The sequence below is a fragment of the Lynx rufus genome, unplaced genomic scaffold (genome assembly GCF_022079265.1).
Source record: "Lynx rufus isolate CCGP_SWC_20201006 ecotype Redwood Valley unplaced genomic scaffold, mLynRuf1.p SCAF_2, whole genome shotgun sequence".
In the NCBI taxonomy this organism is placed as follows: Eukaryota; Metazoa; Chordata; class Mammalia; order Carnivora; family Felidae; genus Lynx; species Lynx rufus.
In genome coordinates this window covers 167398371-167412636 of record NW_025814834.1, presented here as the reverse complement: position 1 = coordinate 167412636, position 14266 = coordinate 167398371, and the positions used below count along the sequence as shown (strand labels likewise).

Sequence of the window (14266 nt, the reverse complement as noted above, 5' to 3'; positions counted from 1 at the left end):
TCCTCCATTTATTTGCCAAGAGATATGAGAGCATATGTCCATACAAAGACTTGTACAAACATATTCACCACAGCTTTATTTGTAATACTTAAAAACTGGAAAGAGTCCAAATGTTTTTCAACAAATTAATGGATTAAAAAAAAAACAAAACCCCTGTGGGCTAGCCATATGCTACACAGCAATAAAAAGTCATGAACTATTGATGCATACACTACATAGATGAATCTCTAATTACAGAGTGGAAGAAGCCAGATGAAAAAATTACATACTTTATGATTCTGTTTACATGAAATTCTAGAATGTGCAAACTAATAGCAGTGTCAGAAAGCTATGTTAGCAATTGCTTAGGGATAAGGAGAAAAGCAGCAGAGAGGGATCACAGAAATGTGTGAGGCAACTCTTAGGGGTACTGGGTATTTTCCTTAACTTGATTGCATGAGGGCTTCACAGGTATAAAATATATAAAAAATTATGGAAGTTTACACTATAAACGAGTGCCATTTATTGTATGTCAATTGTGCCTCAACAAAACACTTTAAAAAAAAGTTATTCTTCCTTTCAAATTATTATCTTATTGTGCTAACTTGTATGACTGATTTTTACAGTTTCAACCGAATAGACATAGAATAAATATATAGTTAAATGGAAGCAAGGAGTTTACCTCTTCAGTACAGAAAAGAACATATTCAAGACATCAATCATGTTACTGAGAACTAAAATAAGACCCAGTCAATAGTGTGATAATGTTGTGCGTTTGATTTTATTATCTTCAAATATGTTGCCAAAGATTCAGAAATCAGAGACCAAAATAACCACCAAAATAGGTGGTTCTATTGTGAGGTGAACAGATAGACATTTCTACAGAAAGAGAAAGGCTGCATTTTTCTTACAGTTCAAAAGCACATTCAACAGATGGCGACTTTTTGGGATAAGTGTTAACACAAACCTTGCATTCTCAGGTCTTGGAAATGATTTAGTAGTTGACAGCGGAATTGTTTAAGAGCTTACCTTGTGTCTCTCCTGCTATTGTACTATTGTTACATAAATCATTTCTTTTTCCCAACTGTTTTGATTCACAGCTTATTGACCTGGGCTTCCTCTCTCTCTTTCCTCTCATGTGTTTTGATATGCCAGATGTATCGTGAAGATTACTGGAGAGATGGTGTTGTCTTTTCCTGCCGGCATCACCAGACACTTTGCCAACAATCCATCGCCAGCTGCTCTGACTTTTCGGGTGATAAATTTCAGCAGGTTAGAACACGTCCTGCCAAATCCCCAACTTCTCTGCTGGTAAATATATTTTGCACAAATTTTTTAGAGATGTGTGTCGCTTAGCACTGGATACTTAGATGAAGGATATACCTTAGCAAGAAAATAGCATGGTAGAGAAATTACCGCTACTCAGATATGTTTGTAGATTCAACCCAGAAGTTTGCTACCTGTAAAAATCTTTTGTATATAATTGTGTGTAGATGCTTATATGTATTCTAACGGCCAACCATCTCAAGGGGCTGAAGAGACATTTAGAGTAATAAAAGCTGTATCAGTGACAGTTTGTTTATTCATTGCCATCAGTAAACAATGGATGAGGAGAGTGGGAAATGAGCCCAATAAAAGGACTAAAATCCATTTGTTGTCTTAGCATCTTTTAAAGTCAAATGATATTTGAACTGTGAGCTCGTCTTCACATGAGCTTGAAAGTCTTTTTCGTGAAATACATAATTTTGCAGTAATGGTGATTGTTTTAATGGAACTGTACATGTATTCAAAGAAGCTAATGTGAATTTGTTTATATAAACATTCTATTCACATTTTCTAACTGTTAAATCTGAACATGGACCTATCATACCTACATGCATGTGGGTTCACACAAACATACACGTGTATGGAGCTATGAAAAATGATCAACTATACAAGTTAATTACCGGCAATGAATGAGACAAAAAACTGTCATTCTTGACAGCTTCTTATCATTAAGTCCTGATATTTTACTCAAAAATCTCTCTCTAAAGTGGCCATTTTTTTCTCTTTACTGTGACCTCCCTGTCCAAGTGACCACTGTCATTTTCCTGGACCACTGAAAATGCTTTCCTTCTTCTCTTCCTGCATCCAAGCTTGCCCCCTTACTGCATTTTTTACACAACAGCTGAGTCACTTTCTGTGAGGTGAACCAGGCCATCCTCACGTATAATCCTCAAGTGGCTTTGCATTGCGTCTGTACCTGAATGCAAACTTGTTACCACTGCCTTTGAGACCTAGAGTCGTCTACCCTTGCCTGCCTCTCTGTTACCATTTCCCACCGTCCTGCCTCAGAATCCTGGTAGCTCCAGCCAGGCTTGCCAGGCTTAAGAACAGGCTGGGATTTGTGTGCTTGTTTCCTCCGCCTCTGATACTATTTCTGTCCCTCTTCACCTGACCCTGACTCACTCTTCAGATTTCAGCTCTGCCTTGTCTCCCTGGACCATTCCACTCCTCTTCCACCCCCAACCCCCATTCTTAAACCAAATATGCCCTCTTGTTATTCCCTCTCAAGGTATCCTTTTCTTTCCCTTGTTGCTCTTGCTAGAATTAATAATTATATATCTGTTTGTGTTTCTTCATTCATCCATCTCCCCCACTAGACTGTAAAATCCATGAGAGAACGGAACACATCTCTTAGTTCACCACCACATCGTCAGTACCTTCCACTACACCTGGCATCTAGTAAGGACTTAACTAACATTTGTTCAATGAATGAACAACTCAACTATCATTTAAAGAATTTAGTCAAGCTGGGTATTTATGTAGAAATAGCTAAAGGTTGTTGGTATTTGGAATTTAAGGACCAACATCGTTGCTTTCTTCACTGAGACTTGTTCGCTCAGTGGTGACAAAACAGTCACAGATCTGTCAGGTGACTACCAAGATCACCTCCTCCTCTTTGGTCCTTGTGATGGTTTAACTGGCAAACTTGATTCCAGGTTTAAAAGTGTGGAAATATATGGTCTCGCATTAAATGAAAAATAAACGTAAAACAATCAAGACTGGAAATCAGAAGCTTGTTATTTCACTCTCCCACTCTGTTTTTGACGTTCACATTGAGCCAGTTAATTTTATTTGTCAAGGTTCCTCCGTCTGAAATTAGGAGTTAGGTGCCATCATCTCACTGGTTTGTTTGTTAATAAGACGAGTGTGGGTGTTACAGTTTTTGTTGCATTTTTAGGCCATTATGTGGCCAGGTTTTTAATCATATATGCAAGAGTTTTATACTTATATTAATATATCAGTCCTAGGAATTGAATTAAATAACACCCTGAGTATGTTTTTGCCTGACACAATATTATATAGACCCTTACCTTACTATTATTATCTGCTAAAACAAGAATAAAAAATACTCATTTGGACCTTACAAATTCTAAATATTTGATTATTGTGTCAGGGCTGTGATTGGTAACTCATGGCCATGTAGCTTATGTGGGTTTGTTATGCGGGACTGCTCTAACATCACTACTACCAGCCCTAGTTTTTAAAAGGCAACATACGCGAGTATTTTTCTCGATCACAGTACAAGCCTTTTAACATCTATTGCCTTAGACCAGCCAATTCTCTCATTTATGTGTTCTGAAAGACTTCATTTAGGTTCGCAGCTTGGCACCTGAACACCTTTGGGTTTGCAACCCATTGACAGGGACCAAATTGAAGTTTACTTCTACTTTCCCATTATGAAAGGGGTTTGCTTGTAAAGAATATTCGGGAACAACCGTGAAGCCAATCATAAGACTAAAGAATTCTCAAGACTTCTTGAGCATTCAAGAATCGCCTCTCCAAGTAACTGGCATCTCTATCTGATTGACAAAGCTTTCTTGAATATTTATTAAAGCAAGTTCTCTGAGGAATTATCGTAGATATATGACTTAGCTTAATTTGTTATTAAACTTAGAAAATACATTTCTGTAAAAAATAGTGTCATTGAAATTTTCCCAACTATTCAGATCTGCTTAGTACAAATTAATGACATGTTACTGGATATTCATTCTGTACCTCTATTTTGGTACAGTGGGAAAGTATGACCTACAGTATACTGACCTGGGCTGGAATCCTGACTGTTCTTATTAGCTGTTACCCATAAGCAAATCACTTAATTTCACTGACTCTCTATCACTCTTATCTCCAGCCTCTGCGTAACTTGGATGCTCTTAGGTAATACAAGTTTAGACAGCCCTCATCAGCATCCTTAGCTCAGCTTACCCAGGGGCAATGTCTCAGGGGCTGGGAATCTTTTCCATCCACATCCCACATGCCCACAGTTGTAGAGCTTTGTTTTGTCCTCAACAACCTATACCAGGGCCCAGCAGAATTCACATGGGTCATGCTGAGACTGAGCCCCCCACAGCCACTCCCTCCTAACAGATCAGTAGCAGTTTTAAAGCCCTGATGTTTTTTTGACTCATTCTCTTAATTTGTTTGACTTTTGGAGGCTGGATCATACCAACTTACTTCTGGCCTGCCTTCATCACTTTATTACTGTCATCCTTCTGTCTTCTTAACCTCTAATTTCCATTCAGTAAGTGAGTTGTATGTCAGGTTACTGAATTACTTGGGCCCTCAGTTTCCTTATTATGTGAAAGTGAACAGAGGCTGCTCACACTCTTGACTGATTCCATTTGTCATTGAGACAAGCATTTTCAAGATACATTGGGTGACTGACGTATAGAGAGACACCTGAACAAAGCTAACAAATCTTTAAGAATACCAAATTCCTGGGGCACCTGGGTGGCTCAGTCAGTTGGGCAACTGACTTTGGCTCAGGTCATGATCTCACAGCTTGTGAGTTCAGGCCCCGCGTCGGGCTCTGTGCTGACAACTCGGAGCCTGGAGCCTGCTTCGGATTCTGTGTCTCCCTCTCTCTCTGCCCCACCCTTTCTTGCTCTCTGTCTCTCAAAACTGAATAAACATTAAAAAAAAAAAAAAGAATACCAAATTCCTGAATTCATCATGACTACATTTCTTTATTGTAACTACCATGATTATTATCATTTAAATTCCAAGACCATCTTGTAAGTGCAGTGACTATTTTCTGATCTGGATGCTCTCAGATAAAATACCATGGTAGTTTTAGGATCACCCTTTTCTCCTCAGCTGGAGATAAAGACTGTGTTTACATTTGGCCAAATATTTAACTCAGTAATTTCTGAGAAACTACTGTTCACGTCAATTAAAAAAAAAAATCAATGTACCCAGCTCCTTGATTGCATTAACTGACTAATTCAGAGGAAACTGTGGTCATGTAGAAAGAGCTATTAAGTTTGTGTTAATAAATAATTCACTCTTTAAAGCAACCAGTTATCATCAGGATTGGTTGATATTTTTGGGCACTCGCTGAAATTCATAGCAATACAATCATACTTCCTTATGTGTATTAATCTCTTAACATAATACCATTTAGAACTGCAGTTGTACTAAAGTTATAGTACTGTTAGTAATATGATCTCTACAGATTGTCATAGATGGATATAGAAATCAGATGACACTTTGCTAAGATGCTTCTTTGAGTGGATAATATTTGTCACAAGATGCGACTCAACAATTTTTTTTCCCAACTGAATAGCGATAACACTCAAAATGATGCCAATACCAAGGAATTCTGGGTAAACATGCCAAATTTGATGACTCACTTAAAGAAAGTGTCGGAACAAAAGCCCCAGGCTACATATTATAACGTGGACATGCTCAAGTATCAGGTAAGCCTAGTCATACAGTCAGGGTGTCTCTTCCACATTATAATTGTGTATTCTAATATGCCTAACATTAAATAAAAGAAAAGAAAATAACATTCCTTTTAATCTAACTTAAAAGCTATAATTTATAAGAAAATAGAAGCTTAAAAGGCTACTTGGAGATTATAAAAATGAAGTTGCAAGAAATTTCAATAATTGAGATTGAATCCTATGAATTTTAAAGCCTGTGGGATTTTTCTTTTAAGTCTCCATCCCATTTGTCATTAAGTGAACCTAGAAAGCAGACAGAATTCACCTGCTGCAACATGAGGTGGGTGTAAAGTATTAAAGTGTAGGCAAGAAACTGAATTCTGGAATTAAGTCAGCTTCCTACTGGCCACTGACTTTAGACACTTAATCTCCCTGAACCCCTGTTTCCTCATCTGCAAATAAGGATAATAGTGATTCCTACCTAGATTTTTTTTTAATTAATTAATTAATTAATTTATTTATTTATTTATTTTTATTTACATCTAAGTTAGCTAAAATATGGCGCGACAATGATTCCAAGAGGAGAATTTAGTGATTCATCACTTACACTTAACACCCAGTGCTCATCCCAACAAGTGTCGTCCTTAATGCCCCTTACCCATTTAGCCCATCCCCCCCACCCAAAACCCCTCCAGCAAACCTCAGTTTGTTCTCTGTATTTAAGAGTCTCTTATGGTTAATTTCCCTTCCTGTTTTTATATTCTTTTTCCTTCCCTTCCCTTATGTTCCTCTGTTTCGTATCTTAAATTCCACATATGAATGAAGTCATATGATATTTGTCTTTCTCTGACTGACTAATTTCGCTTAGCATAATACCCTCTAGTTCCATCCACGTTGTTGCAAATGATAAGATTTCATTCTTTTTGATCACCAAGTAATATTCCATTATATATAGATATCTATCTAGATATAGATATAGATATAGATATAGATATAGATATAGATATAGATATAGATATAGATATATACCACATCTTCTTTACCCATCATCCATCGATGGACATTTGGGCTCTTTCCATAATTTGGCTATTGTCGATAGCACTGTTATAAGCACTGGGTGCATGTGCCCCTTTGAAACAGCACTCTTATATCTTTTGGGTAATACCTAGTAGTGCAATTGCTGGGTCATAGGGTAGTTCTATTTTTAATTTTTTGAGGAACCTCCATACTGTTTTCCAGAGTGGCTGCACCGGTTTGCATTCCCACCAGCAATGCAAAAGGGTTCCTCTTTCTCTGCATCCTTGCCAACATCTATTGTTGCCTGAGTTGTTACTTTTAGTCATTTTGACAGGTGTGAGGGGGTATCTCATTGTGGTTTTGATTTGTATTTCCCTGATGAGTGATGTTGAGCATCTTTTCATGTGTCTGTTAGTCATCTGGATGTCTTCTTTGGAAAAGTGTCTATTCATGTCTTTTGCCTATTTCTTCACTGGATTATTTGTTTTTTGGGTGTTGAGTTTGGTAAGTTCTTTAAAGATTTTGGGTACTAACCCTTTATCTGATATGTCATTTGCAAATATCTTCTCCCATTCTCTCGGTTGCCTTTTAGTTTTGCTGATTGTTTCCTTTGCTGTGCAGAAGCTTTTTATTTTGATGAGGTTCCAGTCTGAGGACTGTCTTTATTCCATTGGATATTCTTTCCTGCTTTGTCAGAGATTAGTTGGCCATACGTTTGTGGGTCCATTTCTGGGTTCTCTATTCTGATCCATTGATCTGTCTGTTTTTTGTGCCAGTACCATACTGTCTTGATGATTACAGCTTTGTAATACAGCTTGAGGTCCAGAACTGTGATGCTTCCAGCTTTGGTTTTCTTTTTCAGGATTGCTTTGGCTGTTTGGGGTCTTTTCTGGTGCCATACAAATTTTAGGGTTGTTTTTTCTGTGAAGAATGCTAGTGTTATTTTGATAGGAATTGCACTGAATATGTAGATCGCTTTGGGTGGTGTAGACATTTTAACAATATTTGTTCTTCCAATCCATGAGCATGGAATGTTTTTCCACTTTTTTTGTGCATCTTCTTCATTTTCTTTCATAAGCTTTCTATAGTTTTCAGTGTATAGATTTTTCACCTCTTTGGTTAGGTGTATTCCTAGGTATTTTATGGTTTTTGGTGCAATTGTAAATTGATTTCTTTCTGCTGCTTCATTACTGGCATATAGAAATGCAGTTTCTGTATGTTGATTTTATATTCTGCGACTTTGCTGAATTCATGGATCAGTTCTAGCAGGCTGTTCATGGAGTCTTTGAGTTTTCCACATAGAGTATCATGTCATCTGTGAAGAGTGAGAGTTTGACTTCCTCCTTGCTGATTTGGATGCCTTTTATTTCTTTGTGTTGTCTGATTTCTGAGGACTTCCGACACTATGCTGAATAACAGTCCTACCTAGATGTTTTATAGGTTGTTGTGAGGGATTAATAGCCTAATATATTTCAAAGTATTTGTAAAATATAAGTAGCCCTAGGCCTGCCATTTTATTTTAAAGTGAGCTCTGAGGAATCCCATTTGTTGTTTAGTTGTGGTCATACTGTTTTCCAACCATCCAAGGAATTGGGTGGGAATCACAGCAAGCATGTTGTGGGATTGCCTTAAAATCTCAGCATGTTTATTTTTTGGCCACCAGGAGCATCCAATCAAAAACACACCTGTACAAATTCAAAAAGCACTTGTCACTGGGTAGAGGAGCCACTGTGAAGTCAAGAACTACCACTGAGATAGAGGGCAGAAACAGGCAGGGAAGGGTCAGTCTGCTGTGCTTCTGATTTACCTTATATAACACATTTTCAAAGCATAGTTCATTTGCAGAGGCTTGTGCCGCTAAAAATATTTCAAGTATAAAAACTTATAATAGTTATCTAACTAAAGTTGTCATTGAAAGCCATGTCTGTCATTTTATAAAAGAACCCATATCTGGGCTTGTTTCTGTAGCAACCACTGCTGCCTTCTGAGCTCAACCTGCCCTCAGGCCCCTTCCCCATGGTGTCCCTATGTGTGAGAAATGCTAGGCCAATAGCCAGCTGTTTATAGTCTTTAAAATTGGCAAAACTCAGACTCCACACAAAAAAACTGGAAGGGCATGGAACGCCTGGGTGGCTCAGTTGGTTTAGTGTCCGATTTTTGATTTAGGTTCAGGTCATGATCTCACTGTTAGTGAGACAGCCCCATGTTGGGCTCTGCTTGGGATTCTCTGCCTCCCTCCCTCTCTCTGCCCCACACCAGCTCACACATGCACACTCTCTCTCTCTAAATAAACTTAAAAACAAAAACAACTGCAAGGGCATAGACGTCACCCACACAGACCCTGCAGTATATGTATGTGTGCTGGTTAAAGAAGTCTCCTAGAGTACCATCACAGTGAACAATCAAGACATAATAACATTGTGAACTCACTGTGGACCCAGAAATCAAGTTGGTATTTTTGTCTTTAGATAAGACAATATTGTTGATTCTGCAAATGTGGCTTTTCCTTGGTCAAATTCATCGTTGATTCTAGCTAGAATTGACAGGAGACGGTACAATGTACCCATTCTAATTAGAGGACCTGGGTTCAAGTCCTCACTCTGGCAGATCCCAAAGGAGTAATAATAATCTGCTTTGTCTAACTCGCTGGTATGTTGTGAAGAGAAAGTACGAGAGTATCAGCAGGTAATCTGTGTGAAAACACTAATGCTTTTACTAAGTGCTAGGCACTATGCTGACTGTTTCACATAAAATATCTTCGATTTTCCTGACAACTCCAGGGGTGGATATTATTATTATAATTCCCCTTTGGCAGATAAAGAAATAACTAAGGCTCAGAGAGGTTTAGTGACTGGTCCAAGATCTGCTTGTAAGTAACAGTCAGAACTCAGATCCAAGACTAACTCCTTGGCTTCAGCTCCTAACCAGCTCCTAAACACCTCCCTAACTGACCTAAAGTGCATTGTAAACTCGAAAGTGCTATGGAGATTTTATGTTTTTAACCTATAACAATTTACCTGTAGCACCCATCTCTCACAGGGCACCCTTCACAGTGATAATTTATTGAGGGCTCATTTGTAAACAGCACTGACAACATTGTGACATTTTATAGCTAAGAGTATTCCCATGGGAGATAGTCAGAGCTTCTAGCTTTGTCTCAGATTAGTGGTCGAGTCTTAAATATTCTCTTTGCTATTGTTTGGCAAGGTGTCTGCCCAGGGCATTCAGTCCACACCCCTGAACCTGGCAGTGAACTGGCGGTGTGAGCCAGCAAGCACTGACCTGCGCATAGATTACAAATACAATACGGATGCAATGACAACTGCGGTGGCCCTCAACAACGTGCAGTTCCTGGTCCCCATAGATGGAGGGGTAACCAAGCTCCAGGCCGTTCTCCCACCAGCAGTCTGGTAAGGAGACCCCAGTCCCCTTCCTCTTTATCAATGGGCTCTTTCTGGGCAAAGGGATCACAGACTTCTTAGCATTTGTGTTTCCTACAGGAGGAGATCACAGCAGGCCTATGTGTCAGGGTTCAGAGCAGGAAACAGCAACCATTCTGTTCTGTTATTTTAAGCAGAAAATGATTTAACACAGGGATTCATATGCTCACACGATGGTGGAAGTGCTAGAGGAGCAAGCTTTAGGCTGGATCTCCAAGAATGTTTCCCAGAACACTGCAGAACTGGCCTGCCAGGGAAGCTGCTACCTCAGCCACAACCAAGAAGCATAGATACCAGGAAGCTGCCCATGGAGCCATTGAATTCAAGAACTCACTGCTGCCATGTTGATCCAAGGATAAGAAAGTTCCTACCGGCACTGCCTTAACTACTTCTCAACACTCACAGAACTGGAGCCTGGGCTGTATGGAGCACTTTGTTAGAAGACCCCCACATCTCAGTTGGGTTACTGGCCAGCAGAAAACAGCCATGAAAGTGGCAGGAGAATGGCCTCTGCCTCCCTTCTATCCTCCAAATCTCAAGCAGTGCATGTAATTGGTAGACCCTAACATGCATCTAGGACCCTAACTACAGGGGTGTCTAAGAAATGTAGGGTTTTGTTTTATAGCCTTCTGAGCTATAAAAAGACACCACTAGAGAAGGTATGGGAACAGATACTGAATAGACACTGCGTACCAATAGCAGTTGTTAAAAAGAACTTGTTCTCTTAGAAAAAATTACTCTGGTTTTTCCATGTGATTCTTAGAAGCAAAAAGGAGAACATTAAAAAGAAAGTCAGCCATATGATAGCTCCAACTTAAGTTATCTAGATTAATTGGTTAACATTTCTCATCTGTGTTTTCAGTAGCTGTGTCAAATAACTGCCTGTCTTCTACATGTTTTCCTATCTGACAGTGTTGTGGCTAGTTACAATAAGGAACAGAAAAAAGAGAGAATTATAGATGGATGGATAGATGGATGCATGGATGGATGGATGGATGCATAGATAGGTACGTAGGTAGATAGATAAAGCATAAATTGTAGTTAACATTTTCAAGATTCATTTTTTTAAGTTAGCACTATCTAGAAAAAATATGGCATCCATTAGACAAAAACCTTTGCCTGTGCAAAAGCCTTTTACCTATTTTATTTTTAGGAATGCTGAACAACAGAGAATATTGTGGAAGATTCCTGATATTTCTCAGAAGTCAGAAAATGGAGGTAATGTCATTGTAGGCTTATTTTAATTAATATTTAAGGCTGAAATAACTTTCAGGTATTAGAAAACTATTAGCAAAAATACACTTAGATTGAAAACAAGCAAAATATTTCACTTCGCTTTGGTATATACTTATTTCAACCAATAAAAGCAAATAATTCCTGCATGAATCCTCTACTTCCCCTTTTCTGTCCACCCCCACATCAAACAGACTATTCTTCAGAGAAGAGCTTTTCATGAGACATGTTTTCATTTTGTGTCAGATCTCAACTCTCTGCTAGTTTAGGTATTTCTTACTTTCTTGTGATATTAATCATAGCTTGGAAAATACATTGCCTTCCAAGTATCATGCTCCCAAATTTTGGAGTACCATTTGGCTGAGTTACACTTTCATCAGTGTGCAAAAAGGAGTTCCTTATAATATTTCATGATTAATTTCATTCATTACCATTTTGTCACTGAAACATATACTATTGTCTAGTAAGTTAGATTGTGTATGTTAACTTTTGAATACAATTTCCCAAACTATATCCATCATGTTGTGTTGACTGTTATCTTGTAATGATACTCTTTTCTTAGGGGTGGGTTCTTTATTGGCAAGATTTCAGTTATCTGAAGGCCCAAGCAAACCTTCCCCATTGGTTGTGCAGTTCACAAGTGAAGGAAGCACCCTTTCTGGTTGTGATATTGAACTTGTTGGAGCAGGGTATCGGTTTTCACTTATCAAGAAAAGATTTGCTGCAGGTAAGTGGGTATCCTGTGAGTTTCATTTGCAAAAATAGTGTTGCCGTAGCTACTCTTTCTTAAGAAGGAATAGTGTCTGATTTGCTCATCTTCTTTCTTTTCCTCTTCCCCACTCCCAATCCCCATTTCTCATCCCAGTTAGAAAGCAAACCAATTATAGAATGAGGTAAAAATGGGATAATAAACTGGAAATCAGAAATTAGAAAGGCCCTGACTATTTATCATGCCTCTGGTTCTGTTTCTTATGCAGGGATGACCAGTCATTCCCATTATATACATGTATACACTACGGCTAATGGAGTAAATCCTACTTTTACATATATATATATATATATATATGTAAAATAATATGCTATTTGCCTTTGAATTTACCTCTTAACTGAAAACTTTTTCTCCAACAGGACTTCATAGGTTTTAGACTTGTTAGGCATAGCTGAGATCTGAGATCTATCTTTCACTTTAATATAAGTACCCTTAAAGAATCTAGGCCAGGTATCAGCAATGGTTGCCCATGAGCTGCAATGGCCGTGAGACAGGTTTTTGGCATATATAATAGTTGGTTGGCAAAGGAGTCCCCAATACTAGGATGATTATACTTATCAATGACTTGCTGGGATAACAAGATATCAATGACTTGCTGGTTTTTATGCCTGCTATACTCGTGTAATTATCAGTTATAGCCCTTTCACTGTCAAAAATGACCCAGGTTATATGGTTACTATTCCTGTAACAAGTTGGGTTCTCACATCCGGGAACAAATCCTCCACCCTATCCTAAAACCTAAACCTCTGCAAAGGATTCATTCACGGAAATGTGAAAAGACAACTTGCTGGGCTGGGAAATTGAAAACTTAAAAAATTGCACATATTTGATACTAGTATTGCTCTCCTCAAGATGCAGCGATTAGCTTCTAGTGGTAGGGCAGGAAGAATAAAAATGTTGCCCCCATATAATAATCACGTTATGGAAGGTAACCTGTTGATATGTTGTTTTGTTTTGCAGGAAAATACTTGGCAGATAACTAATAAAATCATATGCAAGGATTTGGAGGATTCATATAATGGAGAACTGTTGTATGAGAAACAGGTTTTAATTTTGGTTTGATGAGAACAAACCAAAATTTGCACTCGGGATATATCTGCTGGAAATGTCAGTGATTTTCAGCAATGATTTCCCTCACACAATACCATGGTGACCAGTCTTACAGTATTTACTTCTAGGTGTAATATTGTTAATGGTTTTAAAATGTAATTATTGTATTTGTAAATTGTACTCATTCCAGTAAGGCAGTTAGACACTTGAGTTTTAGCATTTTACCATTCCTGAAATGGATGTAATTTCAACTGTGGTATGTAAATTTAATAGTAGTACTGTTGAATGGCACAATGCTTACAGAGGTAGATTGCATTTTGTCAATATATAAAATTTAAATATAATATTGATAGCTGTCATAAAGGGGGTGCCACATACAAAGAAAATTAAGTGGAACCAGGAAAAAAAAACTTCCTTTTCTTCAATCCTTAGTATGTTTTACTCTAGTGCTAAATAAAAGTTCTATCTTCAAATATTTAGTGGGTTAAATTCAGAAACTATTTCAGAAAAAAAAATTCTAAAGTTACAGCATATTCAAGAAAAGCATTAATTACCACTTTTTAAAAAGCTTTTTTTTCAAACTGCAAATTTCATAAAAATGCAAACTGTGTAAACAGGACCTCTTATTTTTATAACTTGTGTAAAAAGGGAAAGCAATTCATATTTAAAGTTTAAGTATATGAAATTCTAACCAAGAGTAGAGAAGATGTTCAAGTCTTAACCTTGCCCCCCTCTCTCTACAGTTTAGCAAATGTGGAGATTTGCTGAGTAATATCAGACTAAAGCCAAAATTGTGATTTTAAAATTTCAAAACTTTCCATAGGTGAACTGGTTAACAGCTTTTGCACAATTACTCTGAACAAAGTCTCTCCCATCTAGCATGGAGAATGGTCACGTATCTTTCTCTTTACCTACAGGAATCAAAACACTAAGATTGAAATCTCAGAAAAAAAAAAAATTTAGTTCCCTATTTAAGTCCAGAAGGAAAATTTTAATCATCATCATTTATATCATTTGGGAAGGAAAAAAAAAAAAAAAGCTTTATAAATGAGATTATGAGATTCTATCCA

At 37.8% G+C, this 14266-nt stretch overlaps 1 protein-coding gene across 1 annotated transcript in view; it reads left to right on the top strand.

Moving 5' to 3' along the window:
• The window catches only part of SGIP1 (SH3GL interacting endocytic adaptor 1), a 136675-nt gene extending 123546 nt beyond the window's left edge, over nucleotides 1–13129 (top strand). Inside the window, exons 20-25 of the mRNA XM_047082345.1 lie at nucleotides 1135–1290; nucleotides 5588–5720; nucleotides 9912–10114; nucleotides 11298–11362; nucleotides 11940–12104; nucleotides 13107–13129. Of these exons, the coding sequence (XP_046938301.1) occupies nucleotides 1135–1290; nucleotides 5588–5720; nucleotides 9912–10114; nucleotides 11298–11362; nucleotides 11940–12104; nucleotides 13107–13129 (745 nt within the window). The remainder of the gene's footprint in view (nucleotides 1–1134; nucleotides 1291–5587; nucleotides 5721–9911; nucleotides 10115–11297; nucleotides 11363–11939; nucleotides 12105–13106) is intronic.
• Nucleotides 13130–14266: the final 1137 nt, after the last annotated feature.